This window comes from Anomalospiza imberbis, chromosome 1, assembly GCF_031753505.1.
Source record: "Anomalospiza imberbis isolate Cuckoo-Finch-1a 21T00152 chromosome 1, ASM3175350v1, whole genome shotgun sequence".
Taxonomy (NCBI): Eukaryota; Metazoa; Chordata; class Aves; order Passeriformes; family Viduidae; genus Anomalospiza; species Anomalospiza imberbis.
In genome coordinates, this window is record NC_089681.1 from 46,944,861 (window position 1) to 46,967,999 (window position 23,139).

The 23,139-nt window shown below is 38.4% G+C and overlaps 1 protein-coding gene and 1 long non-coding RNA gene across 2 annotated transcripts in view; one reads left to right on the plus strand and one right to left on the minus strand.

Moving 5' to 3' along the window:
• Nucleotides 1–255: 255 nt before the first annotated feature.
• Nucleotides 256–18,741, plus strand: LOC137474249 (uncharacterized). The gene is made up of 3 exons (XR_010999257.1): nucleotides 256–1,133; nucleotides 3,181–3,342; nucleotides 18,605–18,741. It is a non-coding gene; the product is annotated as an uncharacterized lncRNA (long non-coding RNA).
• LAMA3 (laminin subunit alpha 3) overlaps nucleotides 16,111–23,139 on the minus strand; it is a 106,340-nt gene continuing 99,311 nt past the window's right edge. The window contains exons 68-77 of the mRNA XM_068190621.1: nucleotides 22,576–22,710; nucleotides 20,319–20,463; nucleotides 19,877–20,028; nucleotides 19,299–19,488; nucleotides 18,869–19,009; nucleotides 17,904–18,063; nucleotides 17,646–17,773; nucleotides 17,434–17,527; nucleotides 16,973–17,092; nucleotides 16,111–16,806 (exon numbers count right to left, since the gene is read on the minus strand). Coding sequence (XP_068046722.1) covers nucleotides 16,661–16,806; nucleotides 16,973–17,092; nucleotides 17,434–17,527; nucleotides 17,646–17,773; nucleotides 17,904–18,063; nucleotides 18,869–19,009; nucleotides 19,299–19,488; nucleotides 19,877–20,028; nucleotides 20,319–20,463; nucleotides 22,576–22,710 — 1,411 coding nt within the window. The 3' untranslated portion in view covers nucleotides 16,111–16,660. The remainder of the gene's footprint in view (nucleotides 16,807–16,972; nucleotides 17,093–17,433; nucleotides 17,528–17,645; nucleotides 17,774–17,903; nucleotides 18,064–18,868; nucleotides 19,010–19,298; nucleotides 19,489–19,876; nucleotides 20,029–20,318; nucleotides 20,464–22,575; nucleotides 22,711–23,139) is intronic.

Here is a 23,139-nt window from a genome sequence, read left to right on the forward strand (position 1 = left end):
TGAGCAGGGCTGGACACTCAGGGGTGTTGAAAGAGGACACATCTTCGGTTACAATGCACATCTCCAAAACAGCATGATCCACACAGCCTAGAAATCCTAAAGGGCTTCTGGAAAGTCAGCACAGCATGACTAGGGAACAGCATGTTCTCCAGTGTGTTTACTGGTTATTTGTGAAATTTGGACTCCAGAAATGCAAGCAGCCTCACTAAAAGGAAATTGCAAGTTGCAGTTGCACTGCCCTTATTCTCTGTTTCAAGACACTGCATTCCAAATGAAAACAATTACTCCTGTAATATTATCTGCCAGGCAGGATTCTGTGGGCAGGTGTTAATGGTGGAGCAGTTTATTATATCCTTTCACTTTGTCAGATGTAATCAATCAAGAGGCAATGAATCTTGTGGATTCCCCGAAAACTTGTCATAGGCTAACTCCTACATCCAAGTAGTATTTCTGAGGAGCAGCAAGGAGCCAAGTCCTTTGTGCAACACCTACTCCATTTCTCCAATACTACACTCCTATTTCCTTGCCCCTGTGTTTGAGTAATAGCGTTGCAGGGCTGTGTGCTTCCTACAGGTTTGGGTCACATGCACAAGAAGCTAGAATTCTTCTGAGATCTTCTTTCTAGTACCCAGTTGCTCCAGACCTTGCTGAGGGCTGGCACTGATAATTTCTCTTCTGTAACAAATGCTTTTATAAGTACCCGGTAGCTAGCTATTCATTTTCAAACTCCAGATGTGAATAGCTGAATCAACTCTACAGAAACACATAAGTATATGGAAAAAAAATGGCAGAATGAAACTGCACTTCAGCTGTTCAAGTAGACAAGTAACACGTTGAACACACCTTCCTTAATGAAGGAAGCTGACATGTGCAGTTTGACTTCATCAGCTGAGCAGCAGCAGTTTTACAGTGCCCGTGTTGTTGTGATCTGCACTGCAACCTCGTTTTCCTGCAGAATTGGATTGGAAGTCAGCAGAGCTGTAGGTCTCCCTGCCCTGAAACAGCAGATGAGGTCTTGTGATGGGTTACAATTAGTTTGACTCATATGGAGGATGTGGTACCACTGATTCATCCTGCTAAAAATGGCCAAGGGAGCGAGGAAACCACAGTGAACAGGACTACACAGATGATTTGTACAAGCCAATCAAAGCTTACATTGACTTTGCAGTCTAACAACACTCTAAGCATCTTTCTTGAGGTTTTTTGCGTTTGTTTGTTTTTTTAATTCCTGGTAGCATGCTATCATGAGCAAAATAGGCAGTCATGAGCCAACAATTTCAGCAGAGGGGTCAGTCGGTGGCTAGCTTGCCCCTCAGCTCACAGCTCCCTGCAGGTTGAATAACCTGTGCTGCTATGGCCTGTTGCCTCTCATGAAAAAAGGTTGAGGCAACTGATTTGTAATTACTCAAGGACAGTGAAGTCAGTGGTGTGCAAGAATTGTAATTTTAATAAATTAACTGGCCTGAAATTTCCAAGAACTTTCCTCTAGCTTCCCAGAAGCTGTCAGATAAACAAAAGGTAAAGTGGCTACAATGTCACATCCCATACAGGATACAGAACTGTGATAGTGTTACAGCCCCTTGGCATGACACTGCTGTTGTTGTTCCAAGATAGCCTTTGAATACTCATCTACTCTTCCTTTTGACAAGCTTTCCAAGCTTCTGCCCTGTCTTTGTGCTTCTGACAGGGAGAAGTCCTGTTAGTCATCACACACTGGTCCCCAAATAAAAACTATTGATGTTTTTCCTCCACAGTCTAACCGGAATTTAGCCCTACTCATGAACAACAGAGAATAGCAGAAGTTGAAGTAGCAGGAAAAAATTATTACAGAAAAGCATAATGATTTATCTAAAGCATCAGAGAGAAAAGAGTAAAAACCAAGGGCAGGTCTATATTCATATTTTCTTTAATATCATTTTCATAGTCTGTCATTTAGGCTCCACTTGTCTCAGGGCTCTTCTCCACTGTGTCTGGATACAGCAACCTAACCCCTTGTTTCTGTCTCAGAGTGCCCTAAATCTGATTTTCCTAGGTTTCTCTTTCCCTATATTGTTTCAAAACTCTACCTCTGTCCTCAATAAGCCTGGAACACCTCAATAAGCCTAGTACGATTTGCAGTTTTTAAGATGGTTAGGGAATTACAGCAGTTGATTTAGAATATTAGAATACTTGACAATCAACATTAAAGTTTGAATCACTGCTCATTTCAGTAAAGAAAAATCTTTCAGGATGGCAGGATGTTTTTTTTTTGTTGTTTTTTTTTTTTTGTTTTTTTTTTTTAGAAAATGTGACTGTGTATGACTGCAACATGCTGGAAATAATTATTTAAATTATAAAGACATCTCCCACACTTTTTGAATCTCAGACACAAACCTGCAAAATGTGCTTCTGTAATTTTTAACTCCTTTTTGAGGATTTGCTATTCCAGTTCAGTATCAGATGCAGTCCCACTCTTGGCTATGAAGGGGTGCTGCAATCCAGAGTACAGCCATCTTCTCCAAACCATCAGAGGGGGCTTAGCTGTGTCAGTGACTGCCAGTAATGGCTAGTGAATATATAAATGGGGGGATCTTCCCTTTTTTAATATGGGAAGAAAATATATGAACTTCATGAGTACATTTCTAAGGAAATGTACTTTTAAAGTAGTTAAAGTCACTTATTCCTGTGCTTTGTGCCTCACACTGTACCTCTGATCTTGAACAATAAAGATGCCTGTCTACTGTGTCTGGTCACTTAAATATTTATGAGTGGTGAGCTCTGCCTCGGTTATCATCATGCATTTTCCATACAGCACAGCAACTAAGTAATACTATAAAGCCAAGCTAATCTTCAGAGCTGGCTCTTGACATTTCCCATTAATATGCATTGTCCTTTTGAGGGCTAAACCCTGCCTGAGGACACACACATGAAACGATTTGTCTGTTCTGTCAATAGACAAGGAATATGCATACATACCCTGCTGAAACAGAGCAGGCTCAATGAATCTCTTCATCCAAAGTATTCCAAGGGTACTGAAGATTAGTCCTTTGACCCTTTCTTTTATTTAAAGAGAGTTACAGTAATAACAATAATAACAATAAAGAGAATAACCACTATTTATTTGCAGTGGACCTTACTTCAGAATCAACTACTCCTTCCTCTCACAAGCTGTTTTCTCTGCCTTTTTTTTTTTTTTTTTAGGAAGCCTTTTGTGTATGGTGAGCTATCAGATAGAAGGTGACTGATCTTTTAGTCCTGGTCTCTTGAGCACTGATTTGTGACTGCTCTCATTTAGCCTGTAACATAGACTGTGCTGTGTCACTTCTGCACAGAGCAATGACAGAGATGGCTGGGTGAGAGCAGGTAAAGTTCTTGGAAATTCAAAAAGGAGAATGAAAGATGAGACAGAGCAAGTAAAGGCTTTTTTTTTTTTTCATATTTGCTTGTATTGGATAATGTTTATTTTTATCCACACATTGTTGCTCTGGACCCAATGTAAAATCAGTCATATTTTGAGATAAACTGATGTTCAGTCACACAGAGTTATTTTTACTGAAGCATATAAAGGTGTATAATTTTTGCTATATAAAGAATGCTAAATAACAGAGCCTTTTAGTGTTGGATTTTTGTTCCAGAATGTGCTAATGGCCAAACATATGCACACAGTTCCGGAGAAAACAAAGGAATACACAAGTATTAAATACTAACAGCTGCTCTGTTCAGGCAGCAGCCACATGCTGTCCTGTTTTATAAAAATTAATTGGAAAGACTTCCACTCAAAATAATCATGCCACTTGAATTTTTAAGAACCAATTCAAAATGTTTTACTTTCAGAAGAATGACTTCCTACAGAGTTCAGATCTACATTTGGTTATAAAAATACCTGCTCTGTATTGCCACACAGCAGGAAATTTAAAGCACAAAGGGATCACCAGAAATCCACCAGTTCTAGCCCAGTCCTTTCTGGAGAGTCCGAACAAATTCATCTAAATGGTAAAAGAAAAACCTTTTTCTGAATGTCCTTGAAATACTTTGAATATAGAGAGCCTGTAGATTATTTCCCTCGTGTTCTTGCTCCAGTGTACAACAATTATATGCATCTTTCTTGTAGAAGCAGGGGGTTAGTGGCAAATTAAAACAGGTGAGCTTAATGTTTTTTTGTATGGAAGGTAAGGTAGGATGCCTTGCCCAAACTGGAGCATATGTACATTATTTGTCTCTTGTTTCTACATTATGGGCTCTTTATTGAGGCCCTGTAAGTCTTTCAATTTTTACAACAAATAGCAGCTTTGACCTTTCACAAGCAGGTCATACATTTTAAACCTCTAATCATTTTTGCTGATCTACTTTGGTGGGGCCCTCCAGTTTTCCTGCATTGTTCATTTGTGCATGAATCCACTTCACAGACCAATTGCGTTTGTGAAGGATTTTTTTCTACATGTTCCTCTATATACATGCACATGCATCTAACTATATGTATAGCATTTGTCAACAAATAATTTACCCAGATAGTGAGGATGTGCCTTTGTACTTTCAAGCTTAGGACGAGAAGCAAGTAATCAGCAAGGCCATAACCTGTGGCAAACATATCAGCCTCCATAAACACTCTTTGTGTTAGTGCTCTCCCCAGTCCTTGTCACTTACAGTAACCAAAACCCCTTGTAAAACATATTTGGAATTGTTTGGAACATAATAAAGATAATATGTTACTAAGGCTTATTTTTCTTTCACTATTTTAGCAGTAAATATTTTCCCACAGGTGTCAAGCAGCTTGATATATAATGTGGTTTGAAGTGAGACTATTTAAAGAACACTTGTCAGCAACACTTTGTACTTTTCTACTTCCATTTGGGTCTTTTGGCATTATATGTGTTGTATAGGTAGCATTTCAACAGTTTTCACTTTCTTCTTTCTGTAGTCCTTTGCTACAGAAATGGAAAGGCCATTAAACAGAATTGAGCTATAGAGACTTTATTTTGGCTTTTAGGCATCACGTTTGTTTTTCAGTTTTGAAATCTACATTTCTTGCCCCTCTTTTTGTTCCTAGACTTAGAGTGGGGAATCTTTTGTTTAAAATTCTAGTGACAAAAATGTCAGCAGATCCCACTGGTGACAGGCTTTTTCCCTGACATGAAACACAAGTTTATGTAGCCAGATTGTCCAGGTAATCATTTAGAGGAGACTAAAACCTAGCTTTACACTCCTTGCTTTGAAAGATCATCACAACTGCAATGCCCAGTAGTTGAGGTAAACAGAAAGGAAGGCATGAGGAAAAAAAGGCCTGGTGGGATGATGGTTGGGTACAACCCATGAAGGCAGATAGATGAGAGCTCAGCGGGATGTTATGAAGCAGCCACAGCAGAGTTGTGAATCTCCCACTCCTGGCATTAGTAAAAACTGCAAACAATGAATTCTTATGCTGATGTCCCTTTTGGCTTGTTTTCACATTTTCTGTACAATTTTAGATGGGAGTATTTCATGGTCTAAGAAACCACTGTCCCCTGACAGTCATCTGTCAGTCACATAGGAGGGAACTTGCTTCACCAGTGCCTTTGAGCAAGCTGCTTAAATTATCCATGCATTGGTTCTCATATCTGTTGATGGGATTGTAATACCCAATAATTGTGTGCATCAACATCGATGGTTATGCTACATCAAGATGTTTGGTGATCTACAACTGCCTCACACTAAAGCATTTTGACTTTCTGTCACTGGAATAGACCAAGCAGGACATGTTTATTGGAGCAGCTCTGTCAGCAGTGTACATACAAACCATACGTACAAAAATGGTGAGCTCCTTCCCTTTTATTTATACCTACTTAAATACTGATGCCTTTGTCCCAATTTATTTCACTTCCTTATGTTTTGGGAGTTTAATAATGTCTTCTGGAGCACAGTGCTCTGTTCTTTACAAAACTCTTCTCTGAGGCTTGCATACATAGAGGTGGCAACTGGCTTTTAAAAGAAACAGTATGATCTGCAGCATATATCAAAAGTTGGAAAAAAACCTAGAAACCATATTGAGAGACAGATGCTACCTCAGATATCAAAGTTTTTATTTCTGGATACTAGCTTTTCATCTGTGAAATGTGTTTTGGTCTGACAACTTTTGCTGCTCACTCAAGAAAATAATTAGCTGTACCATTTAATTTAGAGAATTTAATTTGCAAGAAAAGTCATTGTGTCTGTTTGTGTAAACCTGAAGTGAAGGGTTCATCTTCTTTTAAGGGTGTCCTCAGGCAGTATATTTATTTAGATACACTCAGGTTCCAGCATTATCTGGAGACAACAGCTAAATAAAGCCATATGCTTAAATAATCTTCATTCTAGTCTTTGCCTTAATTTGTTGTTCTATAGTCATGAACATTAATTTAAGTAAATGCAATGCCAGTTGATATGAATGGAAGATTCTTCACATTTTGATGTGTAAAACTGTAAAGCAGACATAAAAAGTATACTCTTGTTATTTGCTGAGATTATTTTTTGTAGCCAACATTTAAAGAGAATTTAAGAGACTGGGAGCTGTTGCTTGACCAACTAGACTTTGAGCTGACAGTTCTGTAATGAAATAGCAACCCAGGAATGTATGCGTTACCTCCTGGTACTTAATGAAATAAGCAGCATGCAGCTGAGTTTCTATTTGCTACAATAAGAAGTGATTTCTCTTTTTGCTTGCCATTAGGTTTTCCATTCTTCTACTTCTGGAAACTCAGGCCATTTATTTGGTATACATATTCTTTACAAATTAATCTATAATATGTTCCTATTTGGGCACTTGTTAATCAAGGTATGTGAGTTGGAAAACACTCTTCAGAATTATAGATTACTTGAAGCAGTGACTACCAGAATCAGTTTCCACTACTGGAAGTGGCAGCTCTGCAAGCAAAACACTGCATTGCAGATAAAGGGAGACATCAAAGTCAAGATTCTGAGTGTGTGTAATGGTAACCACAGGAGTAACTTAGAAATCTTAACTTGCAACAAGATTTTTATTAAAGTAATGGCTTAATATCAAATTTAATAACCCTCCTCCTTTTTAAAGTGTATTTGGATTCTGAAAGCACTCCTGCCTTTCTGAAAGCACAGTGCCTTTTAAAACTATACATTGGGTGACTTATCCTGTACTGACTCACAATTAATTGTTCTACAAACACGTTTTGTGAGGCTGAGAGCTATGTACAAGGCAAGTACCTTAAACTGAGTTGCATAATTTTAGCCATTATGAGTTATGCATGGCAATAACCAGGATAATACAGTGTGAAAATCTGTGCTTTTACTCCAAGCCATTTCTTCAGAGCTCATCTACCGGGCACAGCACAAGGAAACAATCTTCCATTTTTTCAGTACACTTTCCCATTTTTCAGTTCATTAGCATTTTTTCTCAAATGTTATTTTCTACTGCAATTCATCCAGCAAGCATTTCTCTGTTTTCCTTTCCATTCCTCTCATTTTGATAGCTCTTGCACTCACCTATTTTTAGATGGGTTGTACGTATACAAGCACACATAAATATGCCTTCTATCTCACATCTCTTTACTTTATATGCCTTTATTTTGGGTTCAAGCTACGTTTTCTTCTTAAATTCTTAAGTTTCAAATCATACAAAGCACAGAAAAAAGCAGTTCATCGTATGGAGATGCCAGAAGCTAACCATGTCTGGGTGACTCAGTATTGAAAAGGATGAGTGACAAAAGCATTTATAATGTCAAATTTTCCCTGCAATTGGAAGCAGGAGATAACTTCCTGTGGTTTGTTCTTTTCTTCTCTGTGGCCTGCTGACAATACCACACAAAAATATTTTTATAGTTGGGTCATAAGGTGGGCTGAGTATTCCTGAGGACTAAAGTATAATCAAGTGCTTCATCCATCTTCAGGGAGTAAGTCCAGTGGGTTTCTTGCTTGGAGCCCAGCACTAGGTTGGCTGTTGCCATGTGCTCTTACAGCATATGTTTGAGATGGTGTTTGGGTGTGTTTTTGTTTGGAGATAACTAACCCTCCTCCATTGATTACAGAAAGATAGCCTAGAGCAGACAACCAATTTTTGTCCACCTCAAGTTGTGAGTAACCACACTGCTCCACAAATGCTTTGGGTCTTACTCAACTGAAGTGGGTGCTACCAGTGCTATTGGCTGATTTTGTCTGCATCCAAGTCTGTTGAGCCATTCCATTTGCTTCAAATCAAATAGGTTCAGATATTTTGTAACTTTCTGTGGGTTCCCAAATGAAAAATAATGAGTTCACCTATCCTAATAGTAAAAGCCCTAACATTTTTGTCTGGATTTTGTGGTGGAATGTGCTCCTGTAAGCAAAGCTATGCATGAAATGCAGATGCATGTGACAGTGTTACAGTGTTTGTTGGTGCCAACCATGGTGTTTTATTCATTGCTGTTACAGGGCATTTACAAAAAAACTCATTGGTGTTGCCCACTGAAACACAGGAGATTCATGTTATCTATATAGAAGCAAACTTGTTTTCCAACAGATCCCTATGCCTCAATAAGTTTCTGAAACTGAAGTTTTGTTTTCAAATGACTACTTGATGCAAACACTTTCTGCTATTTTTGTGAATTTGACATAGCTGGGAATGCCTACATTTTATTAACACAGAGAAGTAAATCCAATGGAAACATCGCACATTATACCCAAGCATTCAAACATTCACAGGAATTCTCCAGCAGAGAGCATTACGTAGACTCTTACCTCAACGAAAGCCTTGATCAGACAGCTGGGTCATACAATGAGCAAATGCAAAGAGCCACATGGAATAATCACTGTTGTCCAGATTGTGAAGCCATTCCATTGAATCTAACCCCTGCTTGAGGCACAGGGGTCTCTTTGATCACATTCTAGCCCTATCTTCTCCAACTTGAGCCTGCCCCAGCTGAAGCCCACCCTATTACTACACTCAATTTTAGCATACAGATAAATTTAAAAATATGATGCTAGAGCCTGAAATTTAGGAATTTGCAATGCAGTCTTTGGCTTTCAACAAACAAAGAAAATTGCTCTGCCTTGTAGATTACTCTAAACTGTGTCTCTTAGTTGCAGCGTTGAGGCAGCTTCTATTTTACCTGTCTAGAAAATTTAAGTCTATCACAGGAGAAATGAGGACACCTATTCTAGGCAACAAAATGCTATCTATGATTTCATTTCCAGGAGATTCTGCAACTTAAAAGACAGGCATAGGATAAATGTATTTACTTGGTAGGGTAAGATGTTATAAAATGCCCTTCATGGCCTTGGGGTGGAGGCTGTAGGGCAAATGTAAACTTCTTCCTAGTTGCAGGAAGCAAGGAAGGCAGTATTTGCTGTGGGCAATTGCAGAGATGCAAGAGACAGCCACACAAAACATCAGCAATCAGAAGTGACTCTCTAGAGCTCAGTTTCTTCAGATCTAAGAGGAGGAACTAGGAATGAAATCTGCTTATAGTCTCAGCAATGCTGGGGTGTAAGCACGGATGTTTTGATTTGGGTCACCGCATCATGCCTTATGCAGAAAGCCGTTTCTGGGAATTGATAGATCAGAGGAAGTTCATCCTATTCAAAGTTATATTGAAGGGTTTAAGCTCAGCTGCACAACTGTCTTCACAAATAAAAAGGAGGCCAGCACTCAGTGCCTCTCAGAGATGCTCGCAAGTGAGAGAGCCCTCTGAGGGGAACAGAAGAATAGGCAGGAAGGGGTGTGCAAAGCTATCTTAAGACTAATTGCTGTTTGCAGCTGCAGATAGACACGTGCTTAATTATCTGCTATATGCATGCAAATTTGGTTGCTGTCACTAGAGTCCAGATGTTCCCTTCCATTATACTGACTACAGCAAACAAAAGAAAAAGGGTCAGAGAGCAAAATAAAAAAGGCCAGGAGTGGCATCTTCGTGATGTTTTCCTCCTGTCATATACTCAGCCTGGCTGACCATTTTTCTGAACTCCCCATCGCAGACAGAGATTTGTATTTTTGCTCACAGACTGAGCATCTGGTCAGGAAAGAGGGGAAGCCTGAGAAAAGCCTTTTCCCTCAGCACTGGGGAAGGGGTGCAGGCAGCCACTCAGCCCCACAGCCCTCCCCTGGGCTGAGAAGAGGTTGGGACACCCTGGATGCCACACAGGAGCAGCCCAGGAGGGCGGTACTGAGTCTGGGGTTCAAGGGGTCAGGCCTGTGTTCCTTGTTGTAACCACATAAATTGTCCACGCTAAACTACAATAAAATTGTCCAGTCAAATTAACTACAGTTTCTAGCAGCTTTTCTGCTGTAGACACATCCCTTGGCAGGGGTAAGTACTCTCTGAGAAGTACCAAGGCTTGCTTTTTCCTGTATTACTTTTCCTCTTCAACTATAAGAGCTTTCTGTCCGTCCTCTAGGCTTGTACCTTGTTTTTAAGCATATTTTTAAACACTGATTAAAAAAACCCTTATATTTTTTTCACAGAAAGTGAATTGTAACATTCCTAGTTTTAACTCTTCGCAGCAAAGTCCTTTTTATAAGGTCTATGCATTGTGTCCCCAACATTTAAAACACACAAAGCTACACAAACACAACTAGATCCTCTTCTATCTGCCCAAATCCAGGAACAACAGAGTAGTGTTGATTTATCCCAATCAGGCACCTGGTTTTTATTCTGTTTGATGGCATGCAGCATCTCTTTGAAAGATTTAACCTTTTCATTCCATTTTAATTAAATAACAGTAATGACCAGGAATGGTTTTGTGGTGGTTTTGTGTTGAGCATATATGTCGATTCGTTTCATCTTTTCTATAAATGCAATATACATAGATTCAGGGATCAAATGTCCTCTTAAGTGGCTCTGCTTTGAGAACATTACCTTCCTTTAACATACCAATATCAAGTTACAAGAATCCGACTTAATACAATGATCAGTCTGAAATTTGGTACTACTCTTCTGCATGCAGGAATAATGAAATTGCCGGAAGAGTTTTCTTTCCTTTTGGTAAAGGCATAGTGGGATGATTGCAGTTACTTTTGATTTTGAGCAGCGTAGGAAACAGCTGAGTCTCAGTGGGATCTTTGGCATCCAGGTTGAATGGCTCACCGCAGGCATTCTGAGACCTCCTCCCTCCTCCTGCCTTCACCACTGACACTCCTCAGGGAGCATGGTTATCTGCCTGGTGTCCTTGCTTCCACTCTTCTTGCTGATGCAAATACCCTTTGCATTTGTGTAAAGTTTCCATTTATGTATATTTGCATTAGATGGATTATCTTAGATTTTATGGAGACTGTGTCTTGCCCTTTATTACATAACAGATTTTATCTGCAGTAACAATTCTCTATAAACCTTGGCAATATTTTAGAATACATTTTTTTTATAAACAGTAGGTAAGATTTACTGCATGTTTTAATAAGGTGTATGAACCAAAGTCCTGTGAACTAGTTCAATCTTTCCACTAAGCCACTGAACTTTGGATTATGCCTATGTCTTTCCCTGGAGAATTGCTCAGAGTGTTTTTAGCTTCTTGACAACTTAGGTTAATGACCCTGGGGACATGTTATTGCCTTTGATTTAAATGAGTGCAGAAAACGGAAAGTTAGAATTTTATTACTGATCTGACACCTTGTTCTCAGGTAAATTTTATTAGCTGAAGCCCTCGACCTCACCAGAGGAGTCAGTGCCTGGCATATTACTGGTTCTCTAGGTTTGTAGTATCAGGACAGTAATTCTGACTGGAAAGTAATCAGGATCTGGAATTAAGATTTATGGTAGGTGCTGTTACACAGCTATACAACTCCTCTATTAAGTAATATCTCATGCTGATAGATTTTGGCTTATTATACTAAAAATTAACCTTGTTAATTAAAACTGTGTTAAGAAGAGCTGGTTGAACACAAAATAATTTGTTTCTCTATCCTTTAAAATATTTTTCTTTGTTATGTCTTCAGGCATCAAAAAACTATCTGAATAATTCTTTCTGGATGGAAATTCTAACAGCTCCTTTCTATATTGCCTTAGTTTTGACCAGCACAGAGTTAATATTTTGCAGTAGCTGAGGGAGCATGGCTGAAGGGGCATGGTAGGAGGTTATTCCATACCACCTCACATCATTGCCAGGAGCAGGGTAAGGGACTCTGGCTTCTGTGTGAGAGGACAGGGGTTCTGGTTAAAAAAAACATGCATTGTCTGCCATGGCACATTGTCTTGGGGGTCCCTGGTGAGCATCTTTGCACATTAATTACCCTCTCTTTGTATACTTTCTTTATTCATATTGTTGCTATTACTGTTCATTTTCTTATCTCATTGCTGTTTCCAGTAAACTTTTCTTTTCTCAACCTGTGATCTTTACCTTTTGTGCCCTAATTCTCAATTTCCCCTGCTGGACCAGGAACGGGGCAGGGGAAAGGAGGAGAGGGCAAATGTCAGTGTGGTTTGGGAGAGTCTCAGTGGGTGCACTGAACTGTGAAGCACCATTCCTAAACCATGACACATATTATTTTACAAATTACTGACACAACTAGAAATGCAATTATTTATTCTTACCAGTGCATAGTCCTCCTGTGACAGAAATCTTAGAAACAGGCTCCCATACAATGGAGAAATCTGTTGTTGCTCCCAATTTAAATATAACTGAACAGAGACAAAAGGCCATGATGCCAACTATCTTTCTTTTATACTGTGTGACAATGCAGCAGTTTTCCATCTTTCTCAACGAGTGAGTGACACCTTAACAAAGAAACTGTTTCTCATGGAACATTTCACATGTGCTTCACATTTGGAACAACCTGTAGGAAACACAGTAACTGGCTGAGGTGTAAAGTAATGTTAGGAGTGTGTTTAAAAAAGATCTTATGCTATCAGCTGCAAAGCAGGAGACAGCACAATATGACCAACAGGTCACAGTTTGGTTGTATTGCTACAGAGGATACCCTAAACTGACAGAAAATGGGTTATTTTGCTTGCAATTCTTTATACTCAGAGGGTGCTTCGTTGCAGGTTGGGCAATGACCAGCCTCTCGCAATTTTAAGATGTCTGAGCCAGCTGCACAAAGGATGTTTATGTTTCTGCCTTGCAGCCTTAATGTCTCCAGTGAAGCTATAATATTGTATTATAGCACCATGCCCTTTAACATCCCTTTTGCCAGGGATGTCCATTTAATGTATTTTTAGAAAATGCAGACAGATCAGAAGCTTGTGTCCTAAATTTCCTTACATCATTAGAGAAAGATGCAGGAGGTTTTTGGTTTTTTAAAATAAGGAAACCACAAAGAGAATGGTAAGAGGCAAAAAGCATGGGAAGAGTCCATTACAAAACCATAACACATTTATAGTGTTTTCACTATGAATGCATTTTCAAGGCTATGTTATGAAGGGCAGAAAGGACAGAGAAGGGAGAAAACACCCAAATAATAATAAAAAATATCACATATAAAAAATCACAGGTGACCCAAAGAAGTGGTTACAAAACCAAAGAAAGTTAGCTCACCCAATCCATGTTGCTGGTGACAGTGTAGAAGGTCAATGGCTCTGTGTTTTAAATGAAAGCTCCACAGAAACAAACGCACAAAACCTTAGCTCAGGTACAGAAAGAATGTTAAAAGTTTTCATTAGAAGCTTTTGTTATTAGAAACTTAAGTTACAGTCATTTATAATCAGTGAAAAGGCAGAATGTTTTCCTTTTTTATATATTAGCGTGTATATACGCTTTTTTTCCTACAATGAATATGTATTTCCTTCTACAGTGCCCTGTGATCTATTTCATTTTATTTGCTCTCAGTTTTCAATGTTAAGCTTTCTGTCTTTCAGCTGCCAATAATCTGGCTGTGGTTTGTAGTTATAATAAATGGAAATTCACAGACCTTGGTGTCATGCACCTCAGATAACATGATCCTATTAAATCTAATCCAAATTAACTGGATGAGAACCCTTTGCCCTTGATATTTACATGAACAAGAGAGAGATTTGATGCTAACCGTATCAATGTGGTTTAGTGTAGAGTGGAAATCTGCTCTCATTCTGTAATTGATTTGGGATTCAGAAGAACTCTAACATGCTGCTAAAGAGTGTGCATTTTTTATCCATGCGCTTTCAGAACATGGTATTTGATTAGTAAAATGACTGTAGAATGAAATGTTACAGGGAAAGTCTCTCCTGTGTGAATATTTTATTCTAACATGGGAATTGCTAGTTTTGGGGGCACACCTGAAATGCTACAGCCAAGAGAGGCAAACAATTCAAGCAGTTTATTGTCAAATGGCAACACTGATGATGAAATTCTTGGAACTACTACTTCTAACAATTAAAAAAAAACCCGTAACACAGTGTCCACTTGGATTTCTTCAATAATAAAAATTCTTCATTGATTAAAACAGGACAAATTCTTTCCTCATGTAAAGATCATCAACTGGACTTGATGATACTTGAGGGTTCCTCCCAACTGAAAATATTCTGTGAAGAAGCTTTTTACTAAGTGTTCCTCAGCCTGATATAGATGAAAGTACAGAACCTGAAACTCTAGTTGGCTTTTATTCATTGTCCCAACAATGTATGACAGTCTGACTCTGTGGAAGCAATACAACTGAAAAAAATTGTGGGGGAAAAATCCAAACAACTATAAAGTAACTTAAAACAAAAGAGACTTTTCTATTTTTTTTTTGTGCAAAAATAGTATCGTATTGGAATTAATACTTACCGATTGATATATCTTACAGTTACTCAAGTCTATACATTTTTCATTTCTTTTTGTCAGCATTAAAACTACTTCTGATAAAATCAAATCAAATGGAAGGGAATTGAAATCCAGGACTGGCTCTAGGCTGTGATACAAAAATCTTTGCCATGGTTTTTATCTTTGTTTTACTGAGGGTGTTAAGAGAAGAATGAAAAGGCATTTTTTTGGGGGTTTGGGAAAATCTGCCTCACAGAGCTCTCTGATGAGCGTAAGATAGGGAAGGTTACTAGAGAACAGCATGATAAAATTAATTGTTCTTCTTTTCTCCTTCTGGAAATTATTAGTGTCAATTCAGGCCAGTAAATGAATTGAGTATTTTCACCGTTTTGGTCAACTGAGTATTTGAGCAGTATTTGAGCTTTTATAAATAGAAAGGATTCAGTTGTTGCTATCACAGGAAATTATTTCTGAACCCATCACCTCCACCATGATGGCTGTTGCTGTCCCATGTGGCAGATTGCTGTACAGGAGAATATGTATAATAATAGAGGGAGAGTGCTCTGCCATTACATGTCAATCCTTTGCTCCCTCTGAGCCCTGAGCCCCGGCATGCATCCCATTCCCACCAAAACTGGCTTTACACTTCAGAAACCTCTGCATGGACACAGATTTGCCAGTGAAAGAGGTGCCATAAAAGAGAAAGCAACACAAGATTTGGTGTGAACAGCTTTCTGACACTTTTGCCACCCTGCAAAGCTGCAAAGGGAATAATGACCAAAGCCATAAGAGCTATTGATCTGGCATCTGCTTCTGTTAGTCCAGCTTGCACCTCATTTCAAACACACTGAAGACACACTGCTGTGCATTGAGAAGAAGGCAGTGGAAAGTAGGAGCATTAGGAGTGAAGGAGAATTTGTCTGCATGCCTCTCTACATCAAGGACCAGCCTTAGAATTTTTTTTAAATTTTTTTCATTTTGCAAAAGAGAGTTGGCATCAGGCATTGGGGATAAAAAAAAAATTATCAAAATGCTGATTCTGAATGGCAGTGGAAAAAGAAGCCATGTCAAGTCTGTACAGTCCAGCCCTCTTCTCAGAAGAATAAAGCAAAGTGGGTTCCCTGCCCTCCACTGTGGGTCACAATCAGGTACAAAACAAAGATTTGAATGTTGAAGAAAACAGTTTTGCTGTGTTAGTCCTGTAAATTGTGCTACATAATTGTAGCAGATGCAGCTGCTATTCTTAATAAAACTTTTCTTCATTTCATTAGGAAAAAATATTGCCTATGGAAGAGACTCTCTGTCTCTAAAGATGGCAAAAAAATTACCCTCTTTTTGAGATTTTTAGATAATCAAATTGTGATGAGCAGAGATTCAGAGATGATGGCTACCTTCTTATTCAGGCAAATCAGCAACTTAAACCTACAGAAATATTAGCACAAAGCAAGCAGGATTTAGCAGCTTCTAAAACGTACATTAAAAACCCACCTGGTTAAAACAACCAAACAAGAAAATGAAAGGTTTTAGGAACATACTGCATTTATTTGGTCCCACAATTCCTAACTTTGTAACAAACCCCCAGAGTTTCACTCCTTAAAGTGCTTCAAACTCCATTTATATTATTATTATTACTTTTAACATCAATGTACATTTCTGTATAAGCAACAATCCAAAGAGATTTATATTTTTAAAAAATTCTTTATATTAATGGAGCAAATTTGCTCTCAAGATGGCCAACATTAAGGAAAATTTCCAAAATTAAGACGCTGGAGTTGCTTAAGTCTCTGCTGTTGTGGATGAGAGCAGAATTTGGCCCAGTAGGGTATATGCAATTACATTTTCTGCATATATCTCAAAAGGCACAAGGAATTACCTTGGAAATCAATAACATTTAAAAGGGAGTTTGTCAAAGCAAATACATTTTGTTTGCTTTGGCACAGTCCACATCCAGAGGATGCATTTGCTCACCAGCTGTTCAGAAGAAGCAGCCTGATGCTGGTCAGCAAAGGGGATCCACACAGCTCTTCAGCAGACACAGCCCAATGTGTGCACGACAACCGTAACAGCAGAGTTACTTCTCTGGGCACCCGTGCAAATTCACTGCACCATGAACCTCTGCAATTCTCCTGGTGGACACATGTTTGTCATTGATGGTAATATTCCGAAGACAGCCAAAAAATGGGTCTTCAACTGGAAGCCACGGGGTGTCCAAATTTGCTACAAAAAACAAGGTGGAAAGACCAAGTTAATAACAATTATTTTAGAGAACATTAATTATGGCAAGGCTTTCAAAAGAGGGGAAATCATATAGGAGAACATGAATGGATGGGACCTTTGTTTTAGAAAGGAAGAAACATGAAAAAATAAGAAGCAATAATATTACCTGGAATTTTGCCGAAGTAGAGCGGCTGATACACACGTCTAGGAGGAGAGGGTTGAAGTACAATGGTATAGTTACTCTGTGTGCCCACCTCTAGCTGCACTGTGTTCTCCTTCTGAGAGACTGCAAAGAAGCAGGTAAATGAGAACTCTTTCTCAACCCTATTAAAGAATCAGGTAGATATGGCACTATTTTTAAATGGCATCTTTCTTGAAATTTAAGGCACAGAAAAAAACAGATTTTATTTTAATTCAGAGTCAGACTGATTAAAAACCCAGGTCATCTGAGGCTTAACAGAGCCTACAAAAAACTTATATAAAGCCTTTAATTAACACAAGACACATTGTTTTAAAGAGTATTCTCAGACTAAACAGAAGTGAAATGATTAATAAAAATTTGGAGCTGCAGTGCTCTGTGCCCACTGTCCCTTCAAAGCTTCAGAAGAAATGGTATGTACAATGTACCTGCAATGGTATGCCACTGTCCATCAGACAGAGGTTTTTTAGGTGTGACTGATGCCTGGAGTTCTCCAGCATCACTATTTCCAGCAGCAACCACCTGTAAAGAAGTTACTTGTTAAGCTACTGTGACAAAGAACAGGAGCAACAGGGGAAGGTCAGAATTCCCCCTGCTGAATGAGGGCAATACAGCTGGAATGGACACAGTCTGTACCCACCTTCCCTCCCTTCATGTAAACAGTCAAGTAGTTGTCTTGCTTGTTTCCTGCATGGAGGAGTACACCAGTTGAACTCCTTGGTCGAATGGTAAATACAATCCTGAAATCCAAACCCATCAGCAAATTACCTGTGGAAAATTAAACAGGGGAGAGGGATAATTATAGGTGGAAAAAAATGGAAAACCACATAAAAGCAAGTAACCCATATACCTACATGCTTCAGACAATTCCATATACCATAGTCTCTACACAGCTTACCAAGGGTGATATATCCTCCTTCATTAAAGAAGTAAATCCCTGTGTCCATGGGAACATCCAGACATGGAAGTATGCCATTTTTTTGTTGAGGTGCATTCATGGCTTTTCCATTCATCTTAAAATTCTTCAGGCAACCCTTGAAATTCTTCATTGGCATGTTCTGAAAGCATATTTCAAAACATGAATACTGAAGCATTATGGCTTTTTTTTTAGCAATAATACTAAACAGTGGTTCTTTTGGACTGTTGGACTATAGAAAGCCAACTGGCACTAAAGGCACCTAACACCCATCTTTGATGCAGTGAAAAGGTATTCCAAAATTCTAAAAAAGTGCTTGAAACCCAGTAAGAGTTGATTTTGAATTAACATGACTCCTGCTTGTAAAACAGATACTTCCCAATGATGTGTCAAAAAGACAATACAAGAGGAATTGTGAAATCCCTGAAGCAACCCTTCCCTTCCTAAATCTGTTTATTTAAATCTGATTTTGTAAAATACCCTGGATCATTAACTGTCCCCTTTTTAAAATAGAAACTGCACATATTTCAGATTCAAATCCAGTTCTACATCCATAACTTCTTAATGAGAATAATTCTTTTGCTTTTCTACTGATTATTGCTTAGTCCACCGAGGTAAATGTTCTGCAGAAAGATGGTATTTCTGGAATTAAAAATGTGACTTTGGTCTTCTCTATTTTTAAGGAATAAAAATGAAAAGAGTACATGGTTGTCATCAGTGTCTCAGCAACATATTGAAAATATGGGTATAGGTGAAGGCTGTGTGAACAGGTGAGGAAAAAGATCTGTAATGAACCACTGCAAACACCAGTCACAGATGGTGCTCATGCGGCCCTTGGAAATCCTCCCCCAAAGCTTTTCAGCACAGAAATCCTGCATATTAAAGATTTCCCCATATAATTAGTGCAGCATGGGGAGTGTGTATGGGTGGATTTGTCAATTATTTACCTGTCTCTTCAGTGGTGGCAGCCCTCCCACATACACTGGTGACCTAATGTTGATGACAGAATTTGTTGCCAATTTTCTGTGCTGGGCCCTTAGACCATCAACAACAAGGCGGGCGTTCTTCCCATCTGTGCTGAAGACCACCTTTCCAGGAGGCAAACGTAACAGAATAAAAAAACCCAAAGGCCAACAAAAGCCACTGCAGATTTTCTTTGTCTTTAAATTAAACATCACGTTGTTAAAATATTTAAACTGAAAATAACATCCTGGAGCAATCAGTCTCAATAAGATCTCTCAGAGACCTGTCAACCACATGAACTTTCAGGCATAGGAATTAATTTCCAATGACCAAAACTGACTTTCTATTCTCTTAAAAAGGCAACAGGCTGTGCCTGCTGAATGCTAGTTATCACTGCGGTTCCATACTACTTACAGTGTGCCATTGCCCATCATTGTATTTAATATTGGTTTTGACTTTGATTTGTTTTTCTCCAGAGCCAAGTGAAAAGACAAAACGTCCTTTTGAAATGTGGAGAGCCACATAAGAGTCCTCAGAGCTTTCCTCCATGAAAACTATTAATCCTCTTGATGATCGAGTCCGTACATCTACAGAGAAATGTAACCTGTAGTGGAAAGTAAGCATATTCCAGTATAGGTGTATTTTGTTAGTTGTTGTATCTTTTCTGTTCTCCAGTGAAACTCCACTTGTGAAATGCAAAATAGCATTTGGGTGCAATCATGGCGTTATACACTGTGTTTCTGAATGTGAATGAAACTTAACACATTCAGGCTTAGGAACTGGCATGAACATGCACTGTAATTGTCCACCACGTCCCATTCAATCTACTCAGTTTAGGTAAATGTTTGCACAGGAAAAAAAAGCCTGAACTTTCACTTTTTGTTATGGCCCAAGACATAAACAAGAAGAAAATCCTTACTCTCAGCACCCTAAGAGTCAAGCAGCTTTGACAATTCAAGTACTAGCAGGAGAACACAGAACATTTTTATTACCTGTCTGTAGATAACAATGGAGAAAACATGTAGGATATGAAACTGTTGGGGATGCTTCCAAGGAGATATGCTTCACTGCTGTCATGTAATGGAGCTGGTATAGTGTGGTTTTGCATGTTAGCAGCTTTCAAATAATCAAGGTATTTTTCATTCTGTGCACATAAGACAGAATTGAAACATTTATTTTATGTGCACATAAATAGAAACATTTCAATGAATACATTTAAGAGCTCCCAACCAAGGCAGTAAACAGCCTTCCCTAAAAGACAGAAAAGCTGTTGTCATTCAGCAGGTGTGGGTTTAGGATGAACCTCCAACACAGTGAGAACTTGCTTCAGATGTGAGATGGAAGGAATGAAAGAACATCCTAATCTCAGGTCCAGAAATGATGGAAAGCCTGGGCATCAAAATGGAGCAATGATGACAGTAACAATAAGCATACCTTGAGCATCTTAAGCCTGAGAGGATTTTTAAATTCCTGCAGCAGCATTGGTTCAAGGTTTTCGTATTCCTGGCAAGCTCCGAGGGACACACCAGTCTTGCCAGTATTAGCAACAAGATTTTGAACCTCGGGGAGCTGACCTGCCCTGTTGTGATTTAAAGCAGTAAGTGCTGTGACTCAGCATTCCTTTTCTTTAGTGTAATCAACAACAAACACATTACAAAAACATGTTCTGCACAAAATATATTTCCAAGTGACAAAATAGTAAAGTACCAATTTTTATTTTTCAACAAAAAATGTACATTCAATGCCATAAATCATATTTTCCCTGGTTCTGCTCATTTCTTTTTGGCTATAGGAAAACTGTTTTTTTTCTCATATTTTCTAAACAAAGTAATTTTTGCAAAACAACTATTTTAAAAGCACAAACAAATATGGCCTTTGAAAAAAGAGAAAAAAATGACAGCAGCCTTGATTAAGATTTCTGAATCAGACTACAAAACTTTGATTGGTAATTTTACATAAACAATTTCAAATCAAGAAAATATAACATCATCAGGCTCTGCTTCACTCTCTCCTTAAATAAGATGTTCTAATGAGTTTTGTCAAGGGACAAAGCTCGTCACAACTTCACATGCACCTCTAGTGTTATAACCAAATTATCAGAAAGACTGTCAAAGCCAATTTACTCTGTGTAAAAAGAATAATATTAAGCAATACTACAATTTTCTAAGTTGTACAAAGCATCTCTAATCAGTAAATTACAAAAAACTTTACAACTACAAAAAAGCTACAATGCTCCTTGCTTGTGGTTTTCTATGAGAAGAGTGGTAGATTTGTGAGTAGAACCTGAACTTATTTAATGCTGGTCATTCTCCATTCACTCCATCAGACCAGCTACAGTATTTATTCTTCATCTTTTTTGGCACAAAAACTTTCCAAATTTGTTTTCTGATGGGAAGTTTAATATATAGGTTACTTCCGAGGCCCTTTCCTGGTCTTAAAAAAATTGAGAGCCAGACAAGGTTAAGGGATAAGGGGTTTTTACCTAGGTATTTTAATAAGGTTCCTTATGGTGCACCACTTCGCCAAGGCGGGACACACCACAATGCACACACATGATAAAATCACATTTACAATTCATAGAGCTTACAAATTGGGATATCTAACTAGGATGCCCCAATGGGAGGCTTGGTTGAATGGTGTGATATTCCCCCATCCAAGGAATTCCCCCCTGCATGGGCAGAATCTTAGTTTGGAGGATATGTTCTAGAGAAGGCCTTGGTCTCTCAAGACAGAGTGGGGCTTTCCAGTCTCCTACTACGAGGCCTTTAGGATGTTTAGTCTCCTGGCTTAACAGACTACTAGGGCTATGCTGAGTTATCATACTTAAGGAATTACATGGATGCATGCTAGGAGTACTGAGGATACATAAAAGGTATATAAAAGAAAAGGGAAAAATCATCTTGGCATCACTTGATTGCCTTGTAGTGCTTTAAATGCAGACACAGTTTGAGCAGCCTGGTCTAATGGAAGGTGTCCCTGCCCACTGCAGGGAGCTAGAACTAGAGGATCTTTAAAGGTAGTTTCCAGTCCATCCCATTCTGTGGTCGTATGACAATCAAATCAAAATACACTATTCTTTGAAAACTCTACACATGTATAAATACTCATCAAGATTTATCTAACACAAAGTCCCACTGGGACATGACTTACAACTCATGGAATGCTTGCCTTCTAGAAACATATTTATGCATATTTTTTCTCCCAAATTTTGCCTGTAAGGTTTTTCTAATAATCAAACATGTGAAAAAAAGAGACAGTGTAAATAAGGCAGATGATTTCTACACATATGGTCTCACTTGTTTGTGTAACTCTTTTGATTCTGTCAGTAGCTTTGATCCTTTCACCACCTGGTTCCCTGGGGAGCTATAATAAGACAATTTAGCAAATCTTTTTGGATGCCACGTTGGGACATATCCAATTCACTCTGCAGAGTTCATTCTTTGGTTAACAGACTGCTAAACAGGTATGATTTAGACTAAAATTCCTTTACATCGGAACAGCAGATTTAATTATAACTGGATCCCATGTATAATATACCTGAATGAAAGAGTATTTGAGGGCAGCAAAGTTATGCATTCATGAAGGCTTCACACGTAAAAGAAAAGGATTTTAGCAAAATGTAATTTTAATATGATTTAAGAAGGAGAGCAGGCCAAAATGCACGAAACATAATTCTTTCTAGGCCAAATACCTTTCAATAAAGATGTTTGAGATGCAACCGTCAAAATTATCTCCACCAAATTTTATAGGTCTGTTTGATTCCTGTGAGTTGGATGACCTGGGAGAGTCAATTGCTTTTGACTCATCATCAACCATCATATGTACTCTGAAAAAAGTGAATGAAAATAAGCATGATATATATAGAAATAACTAGGAAACTAAATTAAATATATATATATAAAAGAACCATTTGACAGATGTGTTTCTTTGTTACATTGTGGTTATGCTAAAGCTTCATTAGCTTACTTCTGGGACTTTTTCAGTATGCGCTTATTGACTGCTGTGAAATTGCTCTGCTTTTCCATATTAGATAATGAGCCAGAGTAGAAGTTCATACTTCAGTCCTACATTGAAATCCTGGAGCAATTGAAACTCATAAAAAAGCTCTCATTGTCAACTATGGGACAGGATTTAATTCTTTGTGTCAAAAGGAAACAAGCAGTATTAAGTTATGATCACCCAAAGTTATACCCAACAATTCAAAACTTTCCCCTTCAGCTACCATTTATGTAATTTCATGTATTACACAGCAATC